The following is a 22128-nucleotide window of genomic DNA, read 5'->3' as shown; positions in this document are numbered from 1 at the left end:
TACATAAAAGTCCACCCAAGGCCCTTTGCACAGGCTTTTCCTGATCGTCTCTTCCCACTGATATCCTCATGGCTAAGTCCCACCTCTCCTTCAAGGTCTTGTTCAAATGCTCCTCTCTCATGGATGCTACCTTAAGAGCCCAATTCTAAACTGCAACTTGCCACCCATTAGAGATCCTTATTCTCCTCCCTTGCTCTATTTTCTTTCCACAGCATTTATCACTGTGGCTGTCATGAGAATGTGCCTCTCAGACATCCAACTATGAGAATAAAATCGACCAGGGGTCCCAGCTGTTGTACTCTGAAATCCATCCCTGTATTTGCATTAAGACCGTGCCACTCAGGGGTTACTCCCAGCCATTGATTGAGTCTGGCAGGAATGCTAAAATAGGCTCATTCCTCAGAGACACAGGACCTCTCTGGTAGCTGACTTTGGCTCCAGCACTCTCTGATGGCCTTGCTGATCCTCCTTACACTGCACTGCAGGTTGGACTGTTTTCACCCAACTTTCCCTCCCTCTTGCCTTCAGTCTGGTCAAATATGCACCATGGTCTGACCACTCTCCCAGACCTTCCCAGCTCCAGCCTTTGCTGCCTACCTCCCCATTTTTTCTCATACTGTCATTCTCCTAATAAAATCAAACACATTTAATCCATCTTGGCATTTGTTTTTCAAAAGGACTCAGACCAACATAGTCATCTTCTCACCTCCTATATTTTGCTTGTTTATTATATTTATCTTTTACTGCCTTCTAGAATATAAGTTCCAGCAGAGCAGGAATTTTGTTTATCCATGTATCTCAAACATCTAGCACAGTACCTGACACATCATAGGGGCTCAACAAATGTGTGCAGAATAAATGGATAACAAATGCTGAAAATTAGCAATTATTAGTATTATCAGCTAAATAAATGAATAAACACATGATGATCCCAATCAGTTATTACAGTTTTGCTCCCTCCTAAATTCCCTGATTCTCTTATTTAATCTAGTCCTCCCCTTACACTAGAAAACACTTGGGTTTTCTCATTACAGAAATGAGATTTAAGAGGTAAATTGGTTTCAGGAAAAGATCCAGACTAATAATTGGATGGCTGCCATCTGTTCTGAGCAGCAAATATGCAATTCTGACTGAGATATTTATCACTACCGCTCTCTTGTCTTTAATTTCAGCCAGGATCTGCAGATAAACAAAATAAAAAATTTTAAAGGTTTGATCTTTTAAGCTTAAATATCCATCCAATAGCATTCAAACTTGGCCCACACCTGGTCAATTCTCCCATTCTCTAGTCTCCCTAAATGTCCCTTGAGGATGTATGAGTAAAGACAAACTACACTCATGTATGACTTCAGACTGTGGAAACTGGTGAGTTTCACCTTAGGGTTCTATGGTAGGGTGACTTTAAATGACAATATGGGGAAATCTTTTCTCACTAGGGCCACAAAGGTCACCCAGAGGAGATCCCCACAGAGTTCTAACTAAGGGGTTTATAACCAGCTCTAAGTGTTCTGGGAGCTAGATGGAGGAGGAGGCTGGGGGCTCAACTCTTTCTCATAACGACTGATGTAACCTTCAGCCTGTGTTTCACCTTGCCCTGTTTCTTGGGCAGAACTGATGAATGGCTATTAGAAAGTCCAGGTTCCAATCCTGGCATTGCTACTTATTACCTGTGTGACAAATGACCTCTCTGAGCCTCAGTTCCCTCATTTTTAAAATAGGGCTAATATCGCCAGCACCTTGTAAGAAATATCCAACGTAAAACATTTGCCTATAGAGAGTACTGAACAAATGTTAGCCATTATTATTACTGATATCAATAATGCAAAGGAAATAAGAACATCTGTTCAATGTTTGGGGTGTCCTTTTAACCTCTTCAGCTGAATGTTGATATGAAGGTGCCTGATAGCATCTAAACATGTAACAATGAGGTAGATGGTAATTAGGATTTATTACATCAAAATTTAATTAAAGAAATGGTAGGGGAAAGAACAAAGTCAGTCATAAAGCTTCCCAGCCTCTGCTTTGACCTAAGAGTTTCGCTGGACTTGACTTCCTCTTTCTAAAGGGCCAGGGAATACTCACATGGTGTCAGACTACATGAGTTACAGAATGTCTCATCACACTTTCAAAGTCTCATTCCTTTCTATTGCATAACTGGTGAGGTCAAGATGGGCAACTTTCTGAGTGTCATTGCTGAATAGGATCCAAGAAAGAACTGCATTCCATAGAAATCCAAGACAAGAAATAAGGGAGGGTGGTACTTGACATTTAAACCACACTGAACACAGCCGGTGGACCAAGTTCTTAACAGAGTCACGTTAATGCCTTTAATTTCTCCATGACCTAAAGATTCCAAAATTTGAAACAAACTGCTGAAGTAGGAGGGGAAGGGAAAGGCAAGGGCAGCCTGACGTAAGTTTACCACTATATTAAATTCTAAAGTTACTCTAGAATTTTGTATTCTTATCTAAATGCAATTAAAGGAAGAAAGGCAAGCAAGTGACTTGACCCAGTCAAGGTAAGGCTTTGTCTTTGCAACTCTGGAGGACAGTACAGGTAAACAACTTTGTACAAATACACACAGACCCACACATGCAGAGATTTTCTTGTGTGTGTCTAGAGCAGAGGCTGATTAAGCACCCAGTGCATGGGCTTCTAGCGCTACTCCTAGGAAAGAATGAATTGGGTAAGGAACAGTTAATAAGAAAATGTGCCTTGCTAACTGTGCACATTACAACAAAGAGCTGGCAGCTCCTGAAGGAAAAGGGCTTGTACGGCTGCCGTTCAAACTTGTCAGTCAGCCCGTGCTAGCAGCCTCAGCGTCTGCTTCCCCAGCACACCCTCATTACATGTGTCTGGCCTGATCTGTACATCTGCTCAGAGACGCTCCTGCCGAGTCGGGGATTTCTGCTTTTCTCCACCGCTGCCAAAGCGGATTTCTCCCTGCTTCTCTGTCACCTCCACTCCTCTCCCCAAGGAGGCTCCTGCTTTATGGTAGTTTTGGACTTCCCTCACTGGCTGCCTGTCCTTGACTTCTAGAATGGAAGAAGCTGAGCTGGTGAAGGAGAGACTCCAGGCCATCACAGTAAGTCTTGCATACAGTTATAACTCATGGAGGAGGTTGCTCATACAAACAACAGAAGCGTTGCTAGCTGCCCCGGCCGCTGAGCCCCGTAAGTGGAAAAACAGAACTGTCACCTTTCATGGACGACGGGTCTCTGCCACTCTCTTAACCCTGGTGACCCTCTGTAACTCTTGGTTTTCCGAACCTGAGTACAGGGCAAATGTTCTTGATTTCCACAAAAACTGTGCCTATGTTTTAAATAGCAGTCAGAAGCTTTTAAGGCAGTTTGGTTAACCTTCTATGTACCTTAAAAAAAAATGCAGATTTTCCTTAAATTTATATTCAACAAACAGTAGATCAAAAAACAGATCCCTAACTTGGAAACTTTTTTAAACAATTAAGTCACCAAAAAGTTAAAATCTTTTAAAAGGAGGAGAGAAAAAGAAATAAAACAAATGACTTGAAACTTTTTATTTGTAGTTGTGGAAGTGTGTCCAGAAAGCCTAACAAAATTAAAATGAATGTCGTTGTATTTAAGCTAAGCATTAAACAAGAGAAAAGTAGGTAAAAGCATGTATCAGATTAATTCTAAGATATCAGTTTCCAGCAGAGTCACAAACTGAATAAGATCCTGATAAAGGAATGCAATGCATGCAATGCAATGGATTTGGAAAATATTTCGTTAATACCGGGAAGGAGAATAGTACATTTTTTATGTTTGTTCTGGGAAAGAGTCAAAGTGTGAAATGAATTACTTTCCTTAAATGATCCAGCTTTTTTTTTTTTTAATTTTCCAAAATCCTCTATTTGGCAGTAACCTGGAAATCTCTGGCACAATCACTTATCATTAGCTACAACTTATAATTTTTTTAAAGAAAAACCACTTTGGAAATCAACATCCCAATTTTTTCAGCATTTTCTGCCACTGAAATTAACCGTCAGGAGTACTTTTTAAAAACTGATGCATAATATCACAGATGCGGATTTATTAATTTCAATGTATATTGGACATTACTATCTATAAAAATAACTCTTCATTGCCTTGTGGAAAGAAAACTGATGCAAAATCAAGGTGGGTAGAAAGATATTACTCTTTGCTCTTCAAAGTCCCACAGCATAAATTATTACTATGCTAAGCCCAATTTAGAATTTTTATTAGAAGGATACAATGTTTCAGTTCCACCCAGAAAGATGCAATAACTTGAAATATTTTCTCAGCCAATGGTTAGGAACCAAAAATCCACAGATAAAATTGGCACTTTTCCATAAGACAGTGTTCTCAAAATGTCCAACTTCTAATTAGTACATTTTCCTTTCAGAAAAACTTGGTTTGGATTATTGTTTGTTTTGCTTTGTTCTTTTTTGTTGTTAAACTCAGCCACCATTTCAGCTGTCCCGCTTTAAGGGACAGGAACTGGGCCCTGCTCTGTTGTTTTTGGCGTGGGCCTTTTAGGTTACAGCTGTTGTCTAAAGGTTACTGTATTAGACTGTGTGACTTGTGTGGGCACAAGCTCCGCTTTTCCTGATGCTTCCATCTCCTAATTAACTAAATTAAATCATGTATCCAATGAAATCCACAAGTAGCCCCTTGTTCCACATTTTCCTTTTTGAATCACAGCCCACCCTTGCTTCCACCCTTTTTACACCCAGTGCACCTTACAACTCGTACTAAAGTGAATGTGTTCTAAAGGTATGACTGCATACAGTTGTTCAGGAAAACTAGGAATTTTCACAGAGGGTTCCAAATGCAAATAGAACTAGAACAAAAGTCATAATGCCTTAAATGCCTTACAAGCAGACAAGACAATAAATAGGTTCTTGAATATACTGGTGTGTGTTTTTATGATCATTTAAAAAATAAAATAACAACTACTTTTTGGAATATTTCATTAGCTTAACCATATCCCATTAGAAAGAATTAAGCAAATCTCCAAAGTAAAATCACAAAGTAATTCTATTTTGGAAGTAAGATACTTGTATAAAGATTGTAGAGAAAAAATTGAGAAGAGTTTGTGGGAGCAAATCTCCAATAGTGTACACCTCACCAGACTAAGTCCAGTCACAATGGTCACCACCTAAAAGGAAAAAATGGAGCAGTGGTGTGTCCATGGAAACAACACATCCACTCATCTCCCCTGAACACCCTGGGAAATGCCAGCTTTCTCCACCCTTGCCTTACGCAGGAAGCCACCTCAGCTATTGCCCTTCCCCCTGGGGAAATGAAAACACACAGTGTCCAGAGAGTTTGCAGGGATTGTTTCACTTTTGGAAGTACTTAAAATCTTCAAAATCTCTGACCTAGACTAAAACTCAGAGACAATATCCTAATTTTAACTGTTTTCCTCTTATTTCCCTACACTGAAATAATTTTTATATACTTTATAAAATCATAAGACAAAATCAAAATCATAAGACAATTGCCCAATGTAACCCAACACAGCAACTCATAGGCACTTTGTTAGAAAAAATAAAAAACTTTTGACAGTCTAAGAAAGATCTATTTGATTATTGTACTAAAAGTTATCCCTCCAATTCCTGGCTGTGTAATGAAATAATCTTCACTGTTATATTTATTCCACATGATTTTGAGTGTCCAAAAAGTCATTATTTCCACTGCAAGGAATTTAAAAAACAAATGTATATGCTTATAACTTGACAGACTCAAGTGCCAGTCTTATTGTTCCTCTTTTTAAAAAATCAGATTAAGCGTAGTAAGTAGATGGAATGTGACACCAGGCTCTCAAACTGAAAACAAAATTACTGTGATGGTGACATTCATTTCTCATATCAGTAAGTTGAATTTTAGATTAGTCAGAAGTCCTTCTCAAAGACTTTAAGAGGGGGAATTCCCTGGCGGTCCAGGGGTGAGGACTCTGTGTTTTCACTGCCGAGGGGGTGGATTGGGTTGGGCAACTAAGATCCCGTAAGCCACAGGGTGAGGCCAAAAAAAAAAAAAAAAAAAAAACTTAAAGAGAATAAAGGCAAAATTATGAAAGTACACAGAAATGGTTTAAAAGAAGGCACCTCATTTGGGTATACCAAATATGGGTTATATTTTGTACACTTACTCTCATGTTTCTCCTTCATTACTTTATCCATGTACAGGCATACCTTGGAGATACTGCAGGTTTGGTTCTAGACCACTGCAATAAAGCAAATATCATAAAAAAGCGAGTCACACAAATTTTTTAGTTTCCCAGTAGAGAGAAAACTTATGTTTGGACTGCCTAATACTATTGCATAACATAATACAGTAGTATTATGTCTAAAAAATAACGTATACACCTTAATTAAAAAAGACTTTATTGCTAAAAAATGCTAACCATCATGAGTCTTCAGCGAGTTGTAATCTTTTTGCCATAGTAACATCAAAGATCACTGATCACAGACAAAGAAATACTGTATGTTTTCACTTATATGTGAAATCTAAAAAATAAAACAAACAAACAATTATCACAAAACAGAAGCAGACACAGAGGGAAAACTAGTGGTTACCAGAGTAGGGGGAGAGGTGAGGGGCAAAATAGGCAAAGGAGAGGTGAGGGGCAAAATAGGCAAAGGAGAGTTTAGATTAAATCTAAAAAATAAAACAAACAAACAATTATCACAAAACAGAAGCAGACACAGAGGAAAAACTAGTGGTTACCAGAGTAGGGGGAGAGGTGAGGGGCAAAATAGGCAAAGGAGAGGTGAGGGGCAAAATAGGCAAAGGAGATTTTAGATTAAATCTAAAAAATAAAACAAACAAACAATTATCACAAAACAGAAGCAGACACAGAGGAAAAACTAGTGGTTACCAGAGTAGGGGGAGAGGTGAGGGGCAAAATAGGCAAAGGAGAGGTGAGGGGCAAAATAGGCAAAGGAGATTTTAGATTAAATCTAAAAAATAAAACAAACAAACAATTATCACAAAACAGAAGCAGACACAGAGGAAAAACTAGTGGTTACCAGAGTAGGGGGAGAGGTGAGGGGCAAAATAGGCAAAGGAGATTAAAGGTACAAACTATTAGGTATAAAATAAATAAGTTACAAGGAGGTAATGTACAGCACGGGGAATACAGTCAGTATTTTATAATAAATTTGTATGGAGTGCAATCTATAAAAATATTGAATTGCTAGGTTGTACACCTGAAACTAATATAATATTGTAAGTCAACTATACTTCAATTTAAAAAAAAGACTGCTCACAATGAAAAAAGCCAAACAAAAAGATCCCTGATCACAGATCACCATAACAAATATAATAATAATGAAAAAGTTTGAAGTATTGCAACAAGCAGCAAAATGTAAAAGTGATCAAATGCTGTTGAAAAAACGGCGCCAATAGACTTGCTCCGCGCCCGTTGTCACAAACCTTCAAACTGTAAAAAAAGAGAAAAAAGCAGTATCTATGGAGCGAAATAAAAGTGAAGCACAATAAAATGAGGTACACCTGTACCAACTCTTCACTTACTAAATTAATGGTCAAAGTATATCTTAGCCAAAGAGTTTAGTTTTCAACTCTAAGTGGAAAACAGGGTACTTCAAACTAATTAAATATTACATTGATTAAAAGGTCTCTTGAGGCTTAAGTTAGTACATAGTGTTTTAACAAATAGCGGATTTTGATACAAAAGGAGAGCTACTGAAGTAGGTGATTGGAAATGTGCTTTGAATATCACTGGAACTGATAATACCAATGTCTCCAGCGTTCTCAGAAGAGTGAGATGAAGGACTGAAAGAGTTATCCCTACAGGGTTCCTCTCTGGAAGTAAACATGGTCCACACCAAAGAATGATGAAAAGGTGCAGGTAAATTTCCCTCAGAAAGAGCAAGATCCCCTTATGACCACTAATATCCTATACTGCTCACATCCTCCTCCAACAAGGAACACGTTTTCTTGTCTCCACTCCGATGGTGACATTAGAAAATACTGTTACTAAATACCATGGGGAGACTCAGACTGGAAAACTCCTAGATCTTAAACTGGCTAGAGATCATAGATTCACAAAAATAGGACTGTTTGGGGTGAGGGGGTTGAGCTCAGAAGAATTCTGAGAACTAGAAGCAATGTACAGAGAACAAACCAGCTGAGGAGAAAGGGGGTAAGAATAAAGCTGATATTTTTACTCTTTTCAAAGCTTAACCTTTAATGTTAGAAAGGCATGTTATCCACTCATTCTCTCAGTCCCTTTATTCAATTTATGGTTATTGAGCACTTACTCTGTGCCAAACCTCACGCATTCACATTAAAATAAGTGAAGAAAAGGGAATCAGGAGTGTCAGGAGTGGTATGGGATGGGTTGCAATTTGCAGTAGCATGGTCAGGATGGGCCTCATGGAGAGGGTGACATTTGATCATAGATGAAGGAGGTGAGCTTGGTCAAAAGTTAGACAACAGCAATAATCACAAGGACAAGCACCTGCCTAGGACTGACTCCTTTTGGTAATGAACCACTTAAAGGCCTGATGCTGGAATCTGAGCAACAGATTTGCGGCCAAATCTGCTCATGACGCAGAATTATCAAGAGCTCTCACATTTCCCCGGATCCACTCCCTATTTTGTTCCACTACCAAGGAATTTTTTCTTGACTTGTAAACATAGGAATGTAGGAGGTAGAAAGCTCTTTACATAAAACAGAAATCTACCCAATACAAAAGACCACTATTAAAACAATAACATAAATACACACAGGTTCTATTAATAGTTACTTCCTCAGCACGTTTCCTCTCACTAGACACCCCACCTCATCTCGTTCTCTTTTTTTTCAATATCTGGAATCTTCTAACACTTAATAAAACAGTTAATGACCTCAAAGCAGGACCTGCTACATAATTTGTGAGGTCCCGTACAAGATGAACATGTGGGGATCCCTGCTCAAAAAGTGTTCAGAATTTCAAGGTGGTAACAGCAGAAGTTTAAAAGCATTCAGACTAAACACTGGGCCCTTCTGAGCATGGTGCCCTCATGTATGACTTCACAGGTCACATGTCCAAGAAGCCCAGGCTGCTGGCCAGGTACATTTTTTTCCCCTGTTCATTCTTCCTGTACAAATGAGAGCATGAAAACAAGTGCAAGCCAGCCTGGATCTTGACAGAAGTTAGACCTTAACATGTGTTTGGATCGCTGTGTTATTTAGAGCTCTAAGGACTCCTTAAAGTAATAATGACTAAAAGGAAGCATAATGAACCATTGTTCCACTGTACCTCGCGGTTAAGACAAAGTTACAGGAAGAGTTCCCAATTTGTCATGAGCATCCCAAGACATTCACATAAAGATGGTATGTGGAGATACAGGAATCTCCTAAGTAAAGATGTCCTGTGCCACTATATTCAAACAATAAAGCCTCCGCACAATTTTCCACAGTGCTATACTGAGATTACATGTTTCTTCCAGAGAGGGAAAGGTTTCTTCAAACAAAAGTACTATACCACATTTCTTTGCCAAACATAATAGCCCACCCACAAAGGAGACCATGTGATGAGGTATAATAATTTTGATAGCTTATTAAGGAAACTGCCTTTTGATAACCAGGGGTGGTTTTTCCAGTGTGCTACAGAGCGATAATGCTACTTTGCAAAGTCCTCTACTGACAAGGATCCCCACGAACTTTCTCGACATTACTAGAGGGTGAAAAGGAAAAGCTTCTTTTATAGAAAACTGTGATTAAAACAAACCAGAGAGTAAGTCTAACAAAAGTCTAAACAAGTACAGCATAGTTCAGGCTAAAACCAAAACAGAGCTTCCACTTCCTAATCTAAAGTCTCAAACTACCTAGCTTCTCTTGAAATAAAATAAGAATATTTTAATTTTTAATTCATTTAAATGGCAGTGGTGTCATTCTCGGGAGCTCAAGAAGTTTCCTCACCAGGAACCCTGTGACATGTCTATTTTTCTAAAACACCATAGGAGCAGTTTGAGTGAGATCTGAACTTACGGTTTTTATGTAAAACCCCAGTGACTGGATTCACTCTAACCATTTCAGACATAGAGCCAGGTTATTTTCTGAACCTCTGGCTTCTGTCTTAAGCATCAAGTTTTCAATGTGTAACTGCATCAATGATTGATATGGGGTGATACAACATGTTAAAAGGAGCTACAAGAGCTACTCAAAATCAATCTATGCTAACAAATATAGATATAAAGACATATCCTAAGCACAAGAATTCTGCGATTAAAAATAATAATAACACCAAACTCCCAGTCCATCCCTCCCCCATCCCCCTCTCCCTTGGTAACCATAAGTCTGTTCTCTATGTCCATGAGTCTGTTTCTGTTTTGTAAATAAGTTCATTTGTGTCACATTTTAGATTCCACAAATAAGTGATATCCTATGGTATTTGTCTTTCTCTTTCTGACTTACTTCACTTAGTATGATAATATCTAGGTCCATCCATGCTGCTGCAAATGGCATTATTTCATTCTTTTTTATGGCTGAGTAATACTCCGAGGTATATATGTACCACATCTTCTTTATCCTTTCATCTAATGATGGACATTTAGGCTGTTTCCATGTCTTGGCTATTGTGAATAGTGCTGCTATGAACATAGGGGTGCATGTATCTCTTTGAATTATAGTTTTAGGAGTTTGGGGTTAGTAGATGCAAACTATTACATATAGAATGGATAAACAACAAGGTGCTACTGTATAGCACAGGGAACTATATTCAACATCCTGAGATAAACCATAATGGAAAAGAATATTAAAAAGAATATATATATATATATAAGCTGAATCACTTTGCTGTACAGCAGAAATTAACACAACATTATAAATCAACTGTACTTCAATTTTTTTAAAAAAGATGGAAAAAATAGGGCTTCCCTGGTGGCGCAGTGGTTGAGAGTCCGCCTGCCGATGCAGGGGACACGGGTTCGTGCCCCGGTCCGGGACGATCCCACATGCCGCGGAGCGGCTGGGCCCGTGAGCCATGGCCGCTGAGCCTGCGCATCCAGAGCCTGTGCTCCTCAACGGGAGAGGCCACAACAGTGAGAGGCCCGAGTACCGCAAAAAAAAAAAAAAAAGATGGAAAAAATAATAACGGTTTGGGGTTAACATATACACATTACTATATATAAAATAGATAACCAACAAGGACCTACTGTGTAGCACAGGGAACTATCCTCAGTATCTTGTAATAACCTATAATGGAAAAGAATCTGAAAAAGAATATATATATATAAATATATATATATATATATAAAACTGAATCACTTTGCTGTACACTTGAACACATTGTAAATTATACTTCAATTTAAAAAATAATAATAACCTATTCTTGCATAGCATTTAGACTTTAAAAATAAAAACAAAAACTTTCACATTCATTATCTCATTTGTCCAAACAGTCGTATGAGTATTTTCAAAAGCAGATGTTGCCATCCCCATTTTATAGGTGAAAAACCTAAGACCAAGGAAAGCTAAGGGATTAGTTAAATAGTAGAAAATGGCAGAGTCTCTGCTCATAACATCACAATAAATTCTAGTAAACTTCAAAACCATAAACCTCACCCTTGTTCAGAACTTCCTCTGTTGTTCACTCTTAATAAAGTTTGAAGTGGAACAAAGAGAAGAATCTATGGAAGTTCTACTTCATGTAATCCCCTTTTTTAACCCAAACCAGTCCTTCACACCCTGAAGTCTCCTCTCCTCTTCCCCAGGCTGATAGGAGTAGAAGTGGGAAAGGAAAGAATGTGATGCCATTGCAGAAGCATTTGTTATTGCTTTAACAGGATTGGGACAGAATCATTTTTCGGAGCATCCCATATTCTAAGCCTCGGTTACCTTCTCCCCATCCCACTTCCACTACATAGTCTCTTCCCTTCCAGCCAGGATTTCTTAAGGCAAAGACATTGTTGCATCTCTCACAGCTCCCCCCAACACCGAGCTCCACATTAGCTGGAGCCCAAAAAACCCATTATGAATAAGTGAATGAGTGAATACCATCAAGCTGAAAGGAGGGAGACGGCTAATGATTGTCCACCCAGCTAACAGATTTTTTTTTTTTACTGAAGACATGGCCAAGTTTACCATCACCCTTTGATTATTCAGGAGTTTGTTTTGTGTTTATCCTTGTTTTGTTTTGTTTTGTTTTGTCACAATTCATTAGAACAAACAGGAAAGGGTAGACAAAGGAATAAAAGAGTAGAACATAAACCACATTCTATTTAGAGATCTGTCAGAATTTGTTGTAAAGCTGGGAAAGAAGACTAAATTTACTAAATAAAATGAGGTTTAGAAAATTTGTGCTTTTTAATTCACCCCATAAGTAGCAGTGATAACTACATCCAATTCCCATGGCTAACATATGAATTAGGGTTTTTCAAAGCTAAATTCAGAAATAATCACAGGACCAGGAGAAAACTTAGAGATTTCATCCACATTCCCATCCGCATTGTACCATGCTCAAGAGATGCTCATCCAGTTTCTCCTTGAGCACTTCCAATATCAGGTGGATTAATACCTCCCAAAATACCTATTCCATTTGAGAACAACTCTCTGTGTTAAGAGTTCTGACATAATGTGGCAGAATCTAGTTTCCTTTAACTGCTTCCCAATCATGACTCTAGCCATTGAAGCTGTACAGCTTTATTTTCTTGATTTCAATCATTCCTCATATCACAGGCTCATTCTAGACACTCTTTTAAATGTCAGTGTCACTCTTAAAATTTGATGCTGAGAGTTAAACAGAACACTCTGACCAGTACAGAGACCTTACTGCTATAATTTCCCTTGTTTGGCTAATCGTATTTCTACAGATATATTTGGGAAGTGATAAGGAGTAGTATAAGGAGCATTATATTTGGAATTATAGAAAATTAGGATCAATAGCAATTCCAACACTAGACCAACTTTATGACTTGGGGAAGCTGATAAACTCTCTGGTCCTCACTTCAGTGTCTCTAAAATTAATAATGAATTAACCTGAAAGCTCAGTATTCAGATACACAATGAATATACAAAAATCAATAGCTTTCTGAAAAACAATAATTAGTCAGAAATTGTAATATGAAAACATCCCATTCCTGATAGCTACATTTTTTTTTAAACTGTTGAAACCTAAAAATAATCCTATTTAGAAAATGTGCAGAATTTATATGAAGAAACCTTTATGTTTTTATACCTACTAAGGAACTGTGCAGGATATATATAGTGAAACTTTACTAAGTGATATAATATATATGTCTAGAGAAGCACACCATTCCTTGAGGTAAAGTTTGAATACAAAAAAGCTGTCATATATTTTCAAATTTATTTTAAGCTTAATGCAATTCTGATCAAAATCTCTAACGAGGCATTCTTGTTCACTTCTGATGGCACCATGAAATTGCTAAAACAGGATGATTTGGCAATTGGTAAAAGAAAACTCAAAAACTGTTTTACCCTTTGACCAAGAATTTCATTAACAAGGAAATTTATATAAAGAAAAATAAGAGATGCATACAAGATGGATTCCTAAGATGTTCATAGCATAATAAAATCCTTTCTTATAGTATATAGTACAAAAGTGGAAGCAAATTCAATGTCCAAAAATAGGCACTAGTTGAATAAACACAGTGCAAATATATATGTGTGTATATATATGCATGTATGTGAAATAGAATAATGTGCATCCATTAAAAATAATTTAGAGGGCTTCCCTGGTGGCGCAATGGTTGAGAGTCCACCTGCCGATGCAGAGGACACGGGTTCGTGCCCCGGTCCGGGACGATCCCACATGCCGCGGAGCGGCTGGGCGCGTGAGCCATGGCCGTTGAGCCTGTGCGTCCGGAGCCTGTGCTCCACAACGGGAGAGGCCACAGCAGTGAGAGTCCCGTGTACCGCAAAAATAATAATAATAATAATAATTTAGAAAACTATTTAATGACATGGTATATCATTATGTTCATGATATATTAAAAAAATAAGATTACTAAGTGTGTAACATACAATTCAAATTTTATATGAGCTATAATATATCATGCAGATGTAAATCATATATAACAGCAGCGATCTCTGATTATCTCTGGATAAAGATAATTACTATTAGAAGTAACTTTTAAAATTCCATCAGGGTGTGTGGTTTTTTTGTTTGTTTGCTTGTTTGGTTGCTTGGTTGTTGATTTTTTTTTTTTATTTTGGCTTGGTAGGGAGTGATGAAGCATAAGGAATTGGTTGAGTTTTCAATTTAGTTTCTATTGGAATGTAACAAAATGATTCCAAAGTCCAACTGGAAAAATAAACTACTGCTACTAATTAAGACATTTTAAAGAAAAGCAACAAAGGAAAGCTTGCCCAATAAAATGTTAAATTATCTCATTGGTGCTACATAGTACCAAAATCTATAACTAAAGACACTATACAGATAACCTAGAGCCAGGCCCTAATGCACATTTTTTTGTGTGTAAATGATAAAAGTTAGTAAATGATAAAATTAGTTAACAAAAAAAGTAAATCAATAGGAAAGAATTCTTTGATAAAACTTCAGATTTAGTTTAAAATTGGGGGAAAAAATATTAGACCCTCAGCATTTACCATAAATCAAAATTAATTAGGCTGGATTTAAGAGATTTTTTAAAACTCTTTAGGAAACTGGAAGAAAATATGAGTGAATAATTACTGTATCTCAGATAGTAAAAGATATTAAAAACATAAAAGCAATAGGAAAGGGCTTCCCTGGTGGCTCAGTGGTTGAGTGTCCTCCTGCCGATGCAGGGGACACGGGTTCGTGCCCCGGTCTGGGAAGATCCCACATGCCGCGGAGTGGCTGGGCCTGTGAGCCATGGCCGCTGAGTCTGCGTGTCCAGAGCCTGTGCTCCGCAACGGGAGAGGCCATAACAGTGAGAGGCCCGCATACCGCAAAAACAAAAAACAAAACAAAACAAAAAAACGCAACAGGAAAAATCTTTCAGTAATTCTAGGAACACCATAAATAAAATTTAAAGGCAAATAGGAAAAATTATTTACAACTAGTATGGCAAACAAAAGGTTACTATTCCTAATTCAAAGAGTTCTTACAAATTGTTGATTAATTAATAAGCTTTACCCAAAAATAGGTAGCCATCACAAACAGGAAATTTTAAAAAATAAATAATACAAATAGCCAAGAAAATTATGAAAAATATTTGACCACACTAATATCAGAAATCTGATTAAGACATCAAGATAAGACACTATTTTTGCTCTACTTATATTGCTAAAGGATCTTTTACTTATAATATTCCTAATTAGAGTGAGGTAATGGGCACTGTTTTGCAGAAATATAAGTTAAAATAACTTTTCATTGAAGTTCTTTTACCAATCCGCATCAAGAATTTTTAAAACATCCGTACCCCTTGACGAGCTAACTAAATTCTAGGGACCAATAGTGAGGAAATAATCAGACAAAAGTGGTCAAAATTTTACAAATAAGGAACTTTATCATACAACTACTTATAACAGCAAAAGATTCAAAACAACCTAAAAGGCAGAAAAAGGGAGACTGATTAAGCAAATTACAATATTCTGAATAAAATTCAATATTTTTATTAATAAAATTCAATTAAATGAGAAATGCCTATGACACAATATTAAGTGCAAAAGGTGGAACGCAAAACTGTGTGTATTGGCGTCCTTGCGTGGTTTTCACATGTGTGTCTGTATAAATTTGCATATCTGTGTTTTGGGTACACTGAAGAAACATTGGAATAAAATGCACCAAAATGTACATAGTAGTTACTTCTAAAGTAGTGGGAGTATAGGAGATTTTTATACTCTTCTTTAAAGTCGTCTAGATTTTTCAACTGTTCTGCAATTAACATATCCTATAAGTTTCATAGGGTACATTAATTAATAATAAAATTAATCATTAATTTGGGTCCCTTTTTCCTACCAGACAAGATGTTTGAAATCTTGGATTAGTCATCTTCTATTTCATTGGTTCCCAAACCGGGCTGTTCATTACAGTTGCCTGGAGCAGCTTCTAGCAACAAGTCTTCCAGTGCACACCCACTTCACCCTTGAAATTCTGGTTCAGAAAATTAGCTAAATATGTTTATGTTTACTTTTTTATTGGGCTTAGTTTTTGTTTTTTTTTATACAGCAGGTTCTTATTAGTCATCAATTTTATACACATCAGTGTATACATGTCAATCCCAATCACCCAATTCAGCACACCACCATCCCCACCCCCCCACCGTTTTCCCCCCTTGGTGACTATACGTTTGTTCTCTACATCTATGTCTCAACTTCTGCCCTGCAAACCGGTTCATCTGTACCCTTTCTCTAGGTTCCACATATATGCACTAATATACGATATTTGTTTTTCTCTTTCTGACTTACTTCACTCTGTATGAAAGTCTCTAGATCCATCCACGTCTCAACAGATGACTCAATTTCGTTCCTTTTTATGGCTGAGTAATATTCCATTGTATATATGTACCACAACTTCTTTATCCATTCATCTGTCGATGTGCATTTAGGTTGCTTCCATGACCTGCCTACTGTAAAAAGTGCTGCAATGAACATTGGGGTGCATGTGTCTTTTTGAATTATGGTTTTCTCTGGGTATATGCCCAGTAGTGGGATTACTAGATCATATGGTAATTCTATTTTTAGGTCTTTAAGGAACCTCCATACTGTTCTCCATAGTGGCTCTATCAATTTACATTCCCACCAACAGTGCAAGATGGTTCCCTTTTCTCCACACCCTCTCCAGCATTTGTTGTTTGTAGATTTTCTGATGATGCCCATTCTAACTGGTGTCAGGTGACACCTCATTATACTTTTGATTTGCATTTCTCTAATAATTAGTGATGTTGAGCAGCTTTTAATGTGCTTCTTGGCCATCTGTATGTCTTCTTCGGAGAAATGTCTATTTAGGTCTTCTGCCCATTTTTGGATTGGGTTGTTTGTTTCTTTAATATTGAGCTGCATGAGCTCTATTTTTTTTGTTTTGTTTTGTTTTGTTTTGCAGTACGCGGGCCTCTCACTGCTGTGGCTCCTCCCATTGTGGAGCACAGGCTTCAGACACGCAGGCTCAGCGGCCATGGCCCATGGGCCCAGCTGCTCCATGGCATGTGGGATCTTTCTGGACTGGGGCACAAACCCGTGTCCCCTGCATCAGCAGGCGTACATCAACCACTGTGCCACCAGGGAAGCCCCTGCATGAGCTCTTCATATATTTTGGAGATTAATCCTTTGTCTGTTGATTCGTTTGAAAATACTTTCTCCCATCCTGAGGGTTGTCTTTCCATCTTGTTTATGGTGTCCTTTGCTGTGCAAAAGCTTTTAAGTTTCATTAGGTCCCATTTGTTTATTTTTGTTTTTATTTCCAATACTCTAGGAGGTGGATCAAAAAAGGTCTTGCTGTGACTTATGTTAAAGAGTGTTCTTCCTATGTTTTCCTCTAAGAGTTTTATATTGTCCTGTCTCATATTTAGATCTTTAGTCCATTTTGATTTTACTTTTGTGTATGGTGTTAGAGAGTGTTCTAATTTCATTCTTTTACATGTAGCTGTCCAGTTTTCCCAGCACCACTTATTGAAGAGACTGTCTTTTCTCCATTGTATATCTTTGCCTACTTTCTCATAGATTAGTTGACCATAGGTGCATGGGTTTATCTCTGGGCTTTCTATCTTGTTCCATTGATCTAAGTTTCTGTTTTTGTGCCAGTACCATACTGTCTTGATGACTGTAGCTTTGTAGTATAGTCTGAAGTCAGGGAGTGTGATTCTTCCAGCTCCATTTTTTTCCCTCAAGACTGCTTTGGCTATTCAGGGTCTTTTGTGTCTCCATACAAATTTTAAGATTACTTGTTCTAGTTCCGTAAAACATGCCATTGGTAATTTGATAGGGATTGCATTGAATCTGTAGATTGCTTTGGGTAGTATAGTCATTTTCACAATATTGATTCTTCCAATCCAAGAAAATGGTATATCTCTCCATCTATTTGTATCATCTTTAATTTCTTTCATCACTGTCTTATAGTTTTCTGCATACAGGTCTTTTGTCTCCCTAGGTAGGTTTATTCCTAAGTATTTTATTCTTTTTGTTACAATGGTAAATCGGAGTGTTTCCTTAATTTCTCTTTCAGATTTTTCATCATTAGTGTATAGGAATGCAAGAGATTTCTGTGCATTAATGTTGTACCCTGCAACTGTACCAAATTCATTGATTAGCTCTAGTAGTTTTCTGGTGGCATTTTTAGGATTCTCTATGTACAGTATCATGTCATCTGCAAAGAGTGACAGTTTTACTTCTTCTTTTCCAATTTGTATTCCTTTTATTTCTTTTTCTTCTCTGATTGCCGTGGATAGAAGTTCCAAGACTATGTTGAATAATAGTGGTGAGAGTGGACATCCTTGTCTTGTTCCTGATCTTAGAGGAAATGTTTTCACTTTTTCACCATTGAGAATGAAGTTTGCTATGGGTTTGTCATATATGGCCTTTATTATGTTAGAGGTATGTTCCCTCTATGTCCCTTTCTGTAGAGTTTTTATCATAAATCGGTGTTGAATTTTGTCAAAAGCTTTCTCTGCATCTATTGAGATGATCATATGGTTTTTATTCTTCAATTTGTTAATATGGTGTATCACATTGATTGTTTTGCATATATTGAAGAATCCTTGCATTCCTGGAATAAACCCCACCTGATCATGGTGTATGATCCTTTTAATGTGCTGTTGGATTCTGTTTGCTAGTATTTTGTTGAGGATTTTTGCATCTATGTTCATCAGTGATATTGGCCTGTAGTTTTCTTTCTTTGTGACATCCTTGTCTGGTTTTGGTATCCAGGTGATGGTGACCTCATAGAATGAGTTTGGGAGTGTTCCTTCCTCTGCAATTTTTTGGAAGAGTTTGAGAAGGATGGGTGTTAGCTCTTCCCTAAATATTTGATAGAATTCACCTGTGAAGCCATCTGGACCTGGACTTTTGTTTGTTGGAAGATTTTTAATCACAGTTTCAATTTCATTACTTGTGATTGGTCTGTTCATATTTTCTGTTTCTGCCTGGTTCAGTCTTGGAAGGTTATACCTTTCTAAGAATTTGTCCATTTCTTCCAGGTTGTCCATTTTATTGGCATAGAGTTGCTTGTAGTAGTCTCTTAGGATTCTTTGTATTTCTGCGGTGTCTGTTGTAACTTCTCCTTTTTCATTCCTAATTTTATTGACTTGAGTCCTCTCCCTCTTTTTCTTGATGAGTCTGGCTAATGGTTTATCAATTTTGTTTATCTTCTCAAAGAACGAGCTTTTAGTTTTATTGATCTTTGCTATTGTTTTCTTTGTTTCTATCTCATTTATTTCTGCTCTGATCTTGATGATTTATTTCCTTCTGCTAACTTTGGGTTTTGTTTGTTCTTCTTTCTCTAGTTTCTTTAGGTGTAAGGTTAGATTTTTTATTTGAGATATTTCTTGTTTCTTGAGGTAGGCTTGTGTAGCTATAAAATTCCCTCTTAAAACTGCTTTTGCTGCATCCCACATGTTTTGGATCATCGTGTTTTCATTGTCATTTGTCTCTAGGTATTTTTTGATTTCCTCTTTGATTTCTTTGGTGATCTCTTGGTTATTTAGTAACATATTGTTTAGCCTCCATGTGTTTGTTTGTTTGTTTTTTGTGTGTGTGTGTGGTACGCGGGCCTCTCACTGTTGTGGCCTCTCCCATTTGGGAGCACAGGCTCTCCGGATGCACAGGCTCAGCGGCCATGGTTCACGGGCCCAGCTGCTCCGCAGCATGTGGGATCTTCCCAGACCGGGGCACAAACCCACGTACCCCGCATCAGCAGGCAGGTGGACTCTCAACCACTGCGCCACCAGGGAAGCCCTGTGTTTGTACTTTTTACGTTTTTTTCCCTGTAATTCATTCCTAATCTCATAGCATTGTATTCAGAAAAGATGCTTGATATGATTTCAATTTTCTTAAATTTACTGAGGCTTGATTTGTGACCCAAGATGTGATCTATCCTGGAGAATATTCCATGCGCACTTGAGAAGAAAGTGTAATCTGCTGTTTTTGGATGGAATGTCCTATAAATATCAATTAAATCTATCTGGTCTATTATGTCATTTAAAGCTTCTCTTTCCGTATTTATTTTCATTTTTGGATGATCTGTCCATTGGTGTAAGTGAGGTGTTAAAGTCCCACACTATTATTGTGTTACTGTCGATTTCCTCTTTTATAGCTGTCAGCAGTTGCCTTATGTATTGAGGTGCTCCTTTGTTGGGTGCATATATATTTATAATTATTATATCTTCTTCTTGGATTGATCCCTTTATCGTTATGTAGTGTCCTTCCTTGTCTCTTGTATCATTCTTTATTTTAAAGTCTATTTTTTCTTATATGAGTATAGCTACTCCAGCTTTCTTTTGATTTACATTTGCATGGAATATCTTTTTCCATCCCCTTACTTTCAGTCTGTATGTGTCCCTAGGTCTGAAGTGGGTCTCTTGTAGACAGCATATATATGGGTCCTGTTATTGTATCCATTCAGCAAGCGTGTGTCTTTTGGTTGGAGCATGTAATCCATTCATGTTTAAGGTAATTTTCAATATGCATGTTCCTATTACCATTTTCTTAATTTTTCTGGGTTTGGTTTTGTAGGTCCTTTTGTTCTCTTGTGTTTCCCACTTAGGGAATTCCTTTAGTATTTGTTGTAGAGCTGGTTTGGTGGTGCTGAATTCTCCTAGCTTTTGCTTGTTTGTAAAGCTTTTGATTTCTCCATCAAATCCGAATAAGATCCTTGCTGGGTAGAGTAATCTTGGTTGTAGGTTCTTCCCTTTCATCACTTTAAGTATATCATGTCACTCCCTTCTGGCTTGTAGAGTTTCTGCTGAGAAATCAGCTGTTAACCTTATGGGAGTTCCCTTGTATGTTATTTGTTGTTTTTCCCTTGGTACTTTCAATAATTTTTCTTTGTCTTTAGTTTTTGCCAGTTTGATTACTATGTGTCTTGGTGTGTTTCTCCTTGGGTTTATCCTGTATGGGACTCGCTGCGCTTCCTGGACTTGGGTGGCTATTTCCTTTCCCATGTTAGGGAAGTTTTCTACTATAATCTCTTCAAATATTTTCTCTGGTCCTTTCTCTCTTCTCCTTCTGGGACCCCTATAATGTGAATGTTGTTGCATTTAATGTTGTCCCAGAGGTCTCTTAGACTGCCTTCATTTCTTTTCATTCTTTTTTCTTTATTCTGTTCCGCAGCAGTGAATTCCACCATTATGTCTTCCAGGTCACTTATCCGTTCTTCTGTCTCAGTTATTCTGCTATTGATTCCTTCTAGTGTAGTTTTCATTTCAGTTAATTGTATTGTTCATCTCTGTTTGTTTTTTCTTTAATTCTTCTAGGTCTTTGTTAAACATTTCTTGCATCTTCTCGATCTTTGCCTCTATTCTTTTTCCGAGGTCCTGGATCATCTTCACTATCATTATTCTGAATTCTTTTTCTGGAAGGTTGCCTATCGTCACTTCATTTAGTTGTTTTTCTGGGGTTTTTGTCTTGTTCCTTCATCTGGTACATAGCCCTCTGCCCTTTAATTTTGTCTATCTTTCTGTGGATGTGGTTTTTGTTCCACAGGCTGCAGGATTGTAGTTCTTCTTGCTTCTGTTGTCTGCCCTCTGGTAGGGGCTTAGTTTTATTTTTCTGTCCCTTATAGGGCATTGGTTTTTTTAAAAAACACATTAAGACAATCACTTTCAAATAAATATTCCTCTCTCTTCACATTTACACAAATTTCCAAAAGAAAAATAATAAGAAATTTTGTCAAAGGTCATACTAAAACCAAGATATACTGAATTCCCATGATCTAGGTTCCTGTGCTCCTCAGTTTCTTTACCTGCATATGGGGGATAAACATGGTCCATACTTCCTAGAGACTTGGGGAAAATTAAATTGATACATTTAAGTGTTCTAAATAGTTCCTGACACATAAAAATCTCTCAATAAATGTTACCTATTGTTACAACCATCATAGTCATCATCATCAGCAGTTCTTAAAAAATTAAGCAAAAGAAATAGTCTTAAATGCTTTGTTTTTAATAACTGAATGCTATCTCTTAGACATTCCTTGTCTAAATACAAGACTGTTTAACAATTCATTCTACAACTTTGCCAGGTATTAACCAATACATTCAC

General features: G+C 37.4%; 1 protein-coding gene across 1 annotated transcript in view; it reads left to right on the top strand.

Annotated features, from left to right (window-relative positions):
- The first annotated feature begins 2285 nt into the window (after positions 1-2285).
- The window catches only part of PALMD (palmdelphin), a 56225-nt gene continuing 36382 nt past the window's right edge, over positions 2286-22128 (top strand). The window contains exons 1-2 of the mRNA XM_019919758.3: positions 2286-2412; positions 3040-3085. Of these exons, the coding sequence (XP_019775317.1) occupies positions 3041-3085 (45 nt within the window). The 5' untranslated portion in view covers positions 2286-2412; position 3040. The remainder of the gene's footprint in view (positions 2413-3039; positions 3086-22128) is intronic.

The sequence above is a fragment of the Tursiops truncatus genome, chromosome 1, assembly GCF_011762595.2.
Source record: "Tursiops truncatus isolate mTurTru1 chromosome 1, mTurTru1.mat.Y, whole genome shotgun sequence".
NCBI lineage: Eukaryota > Metazoa > Chordata > Mammalia > Artiodactyla > Delphinidae > Tursiops > Tursiops truncatus.
Note: the sequence above shows the minus strand (reverse complement) of the source record. Positions and strands in the feature narration are given on the sequence as shown.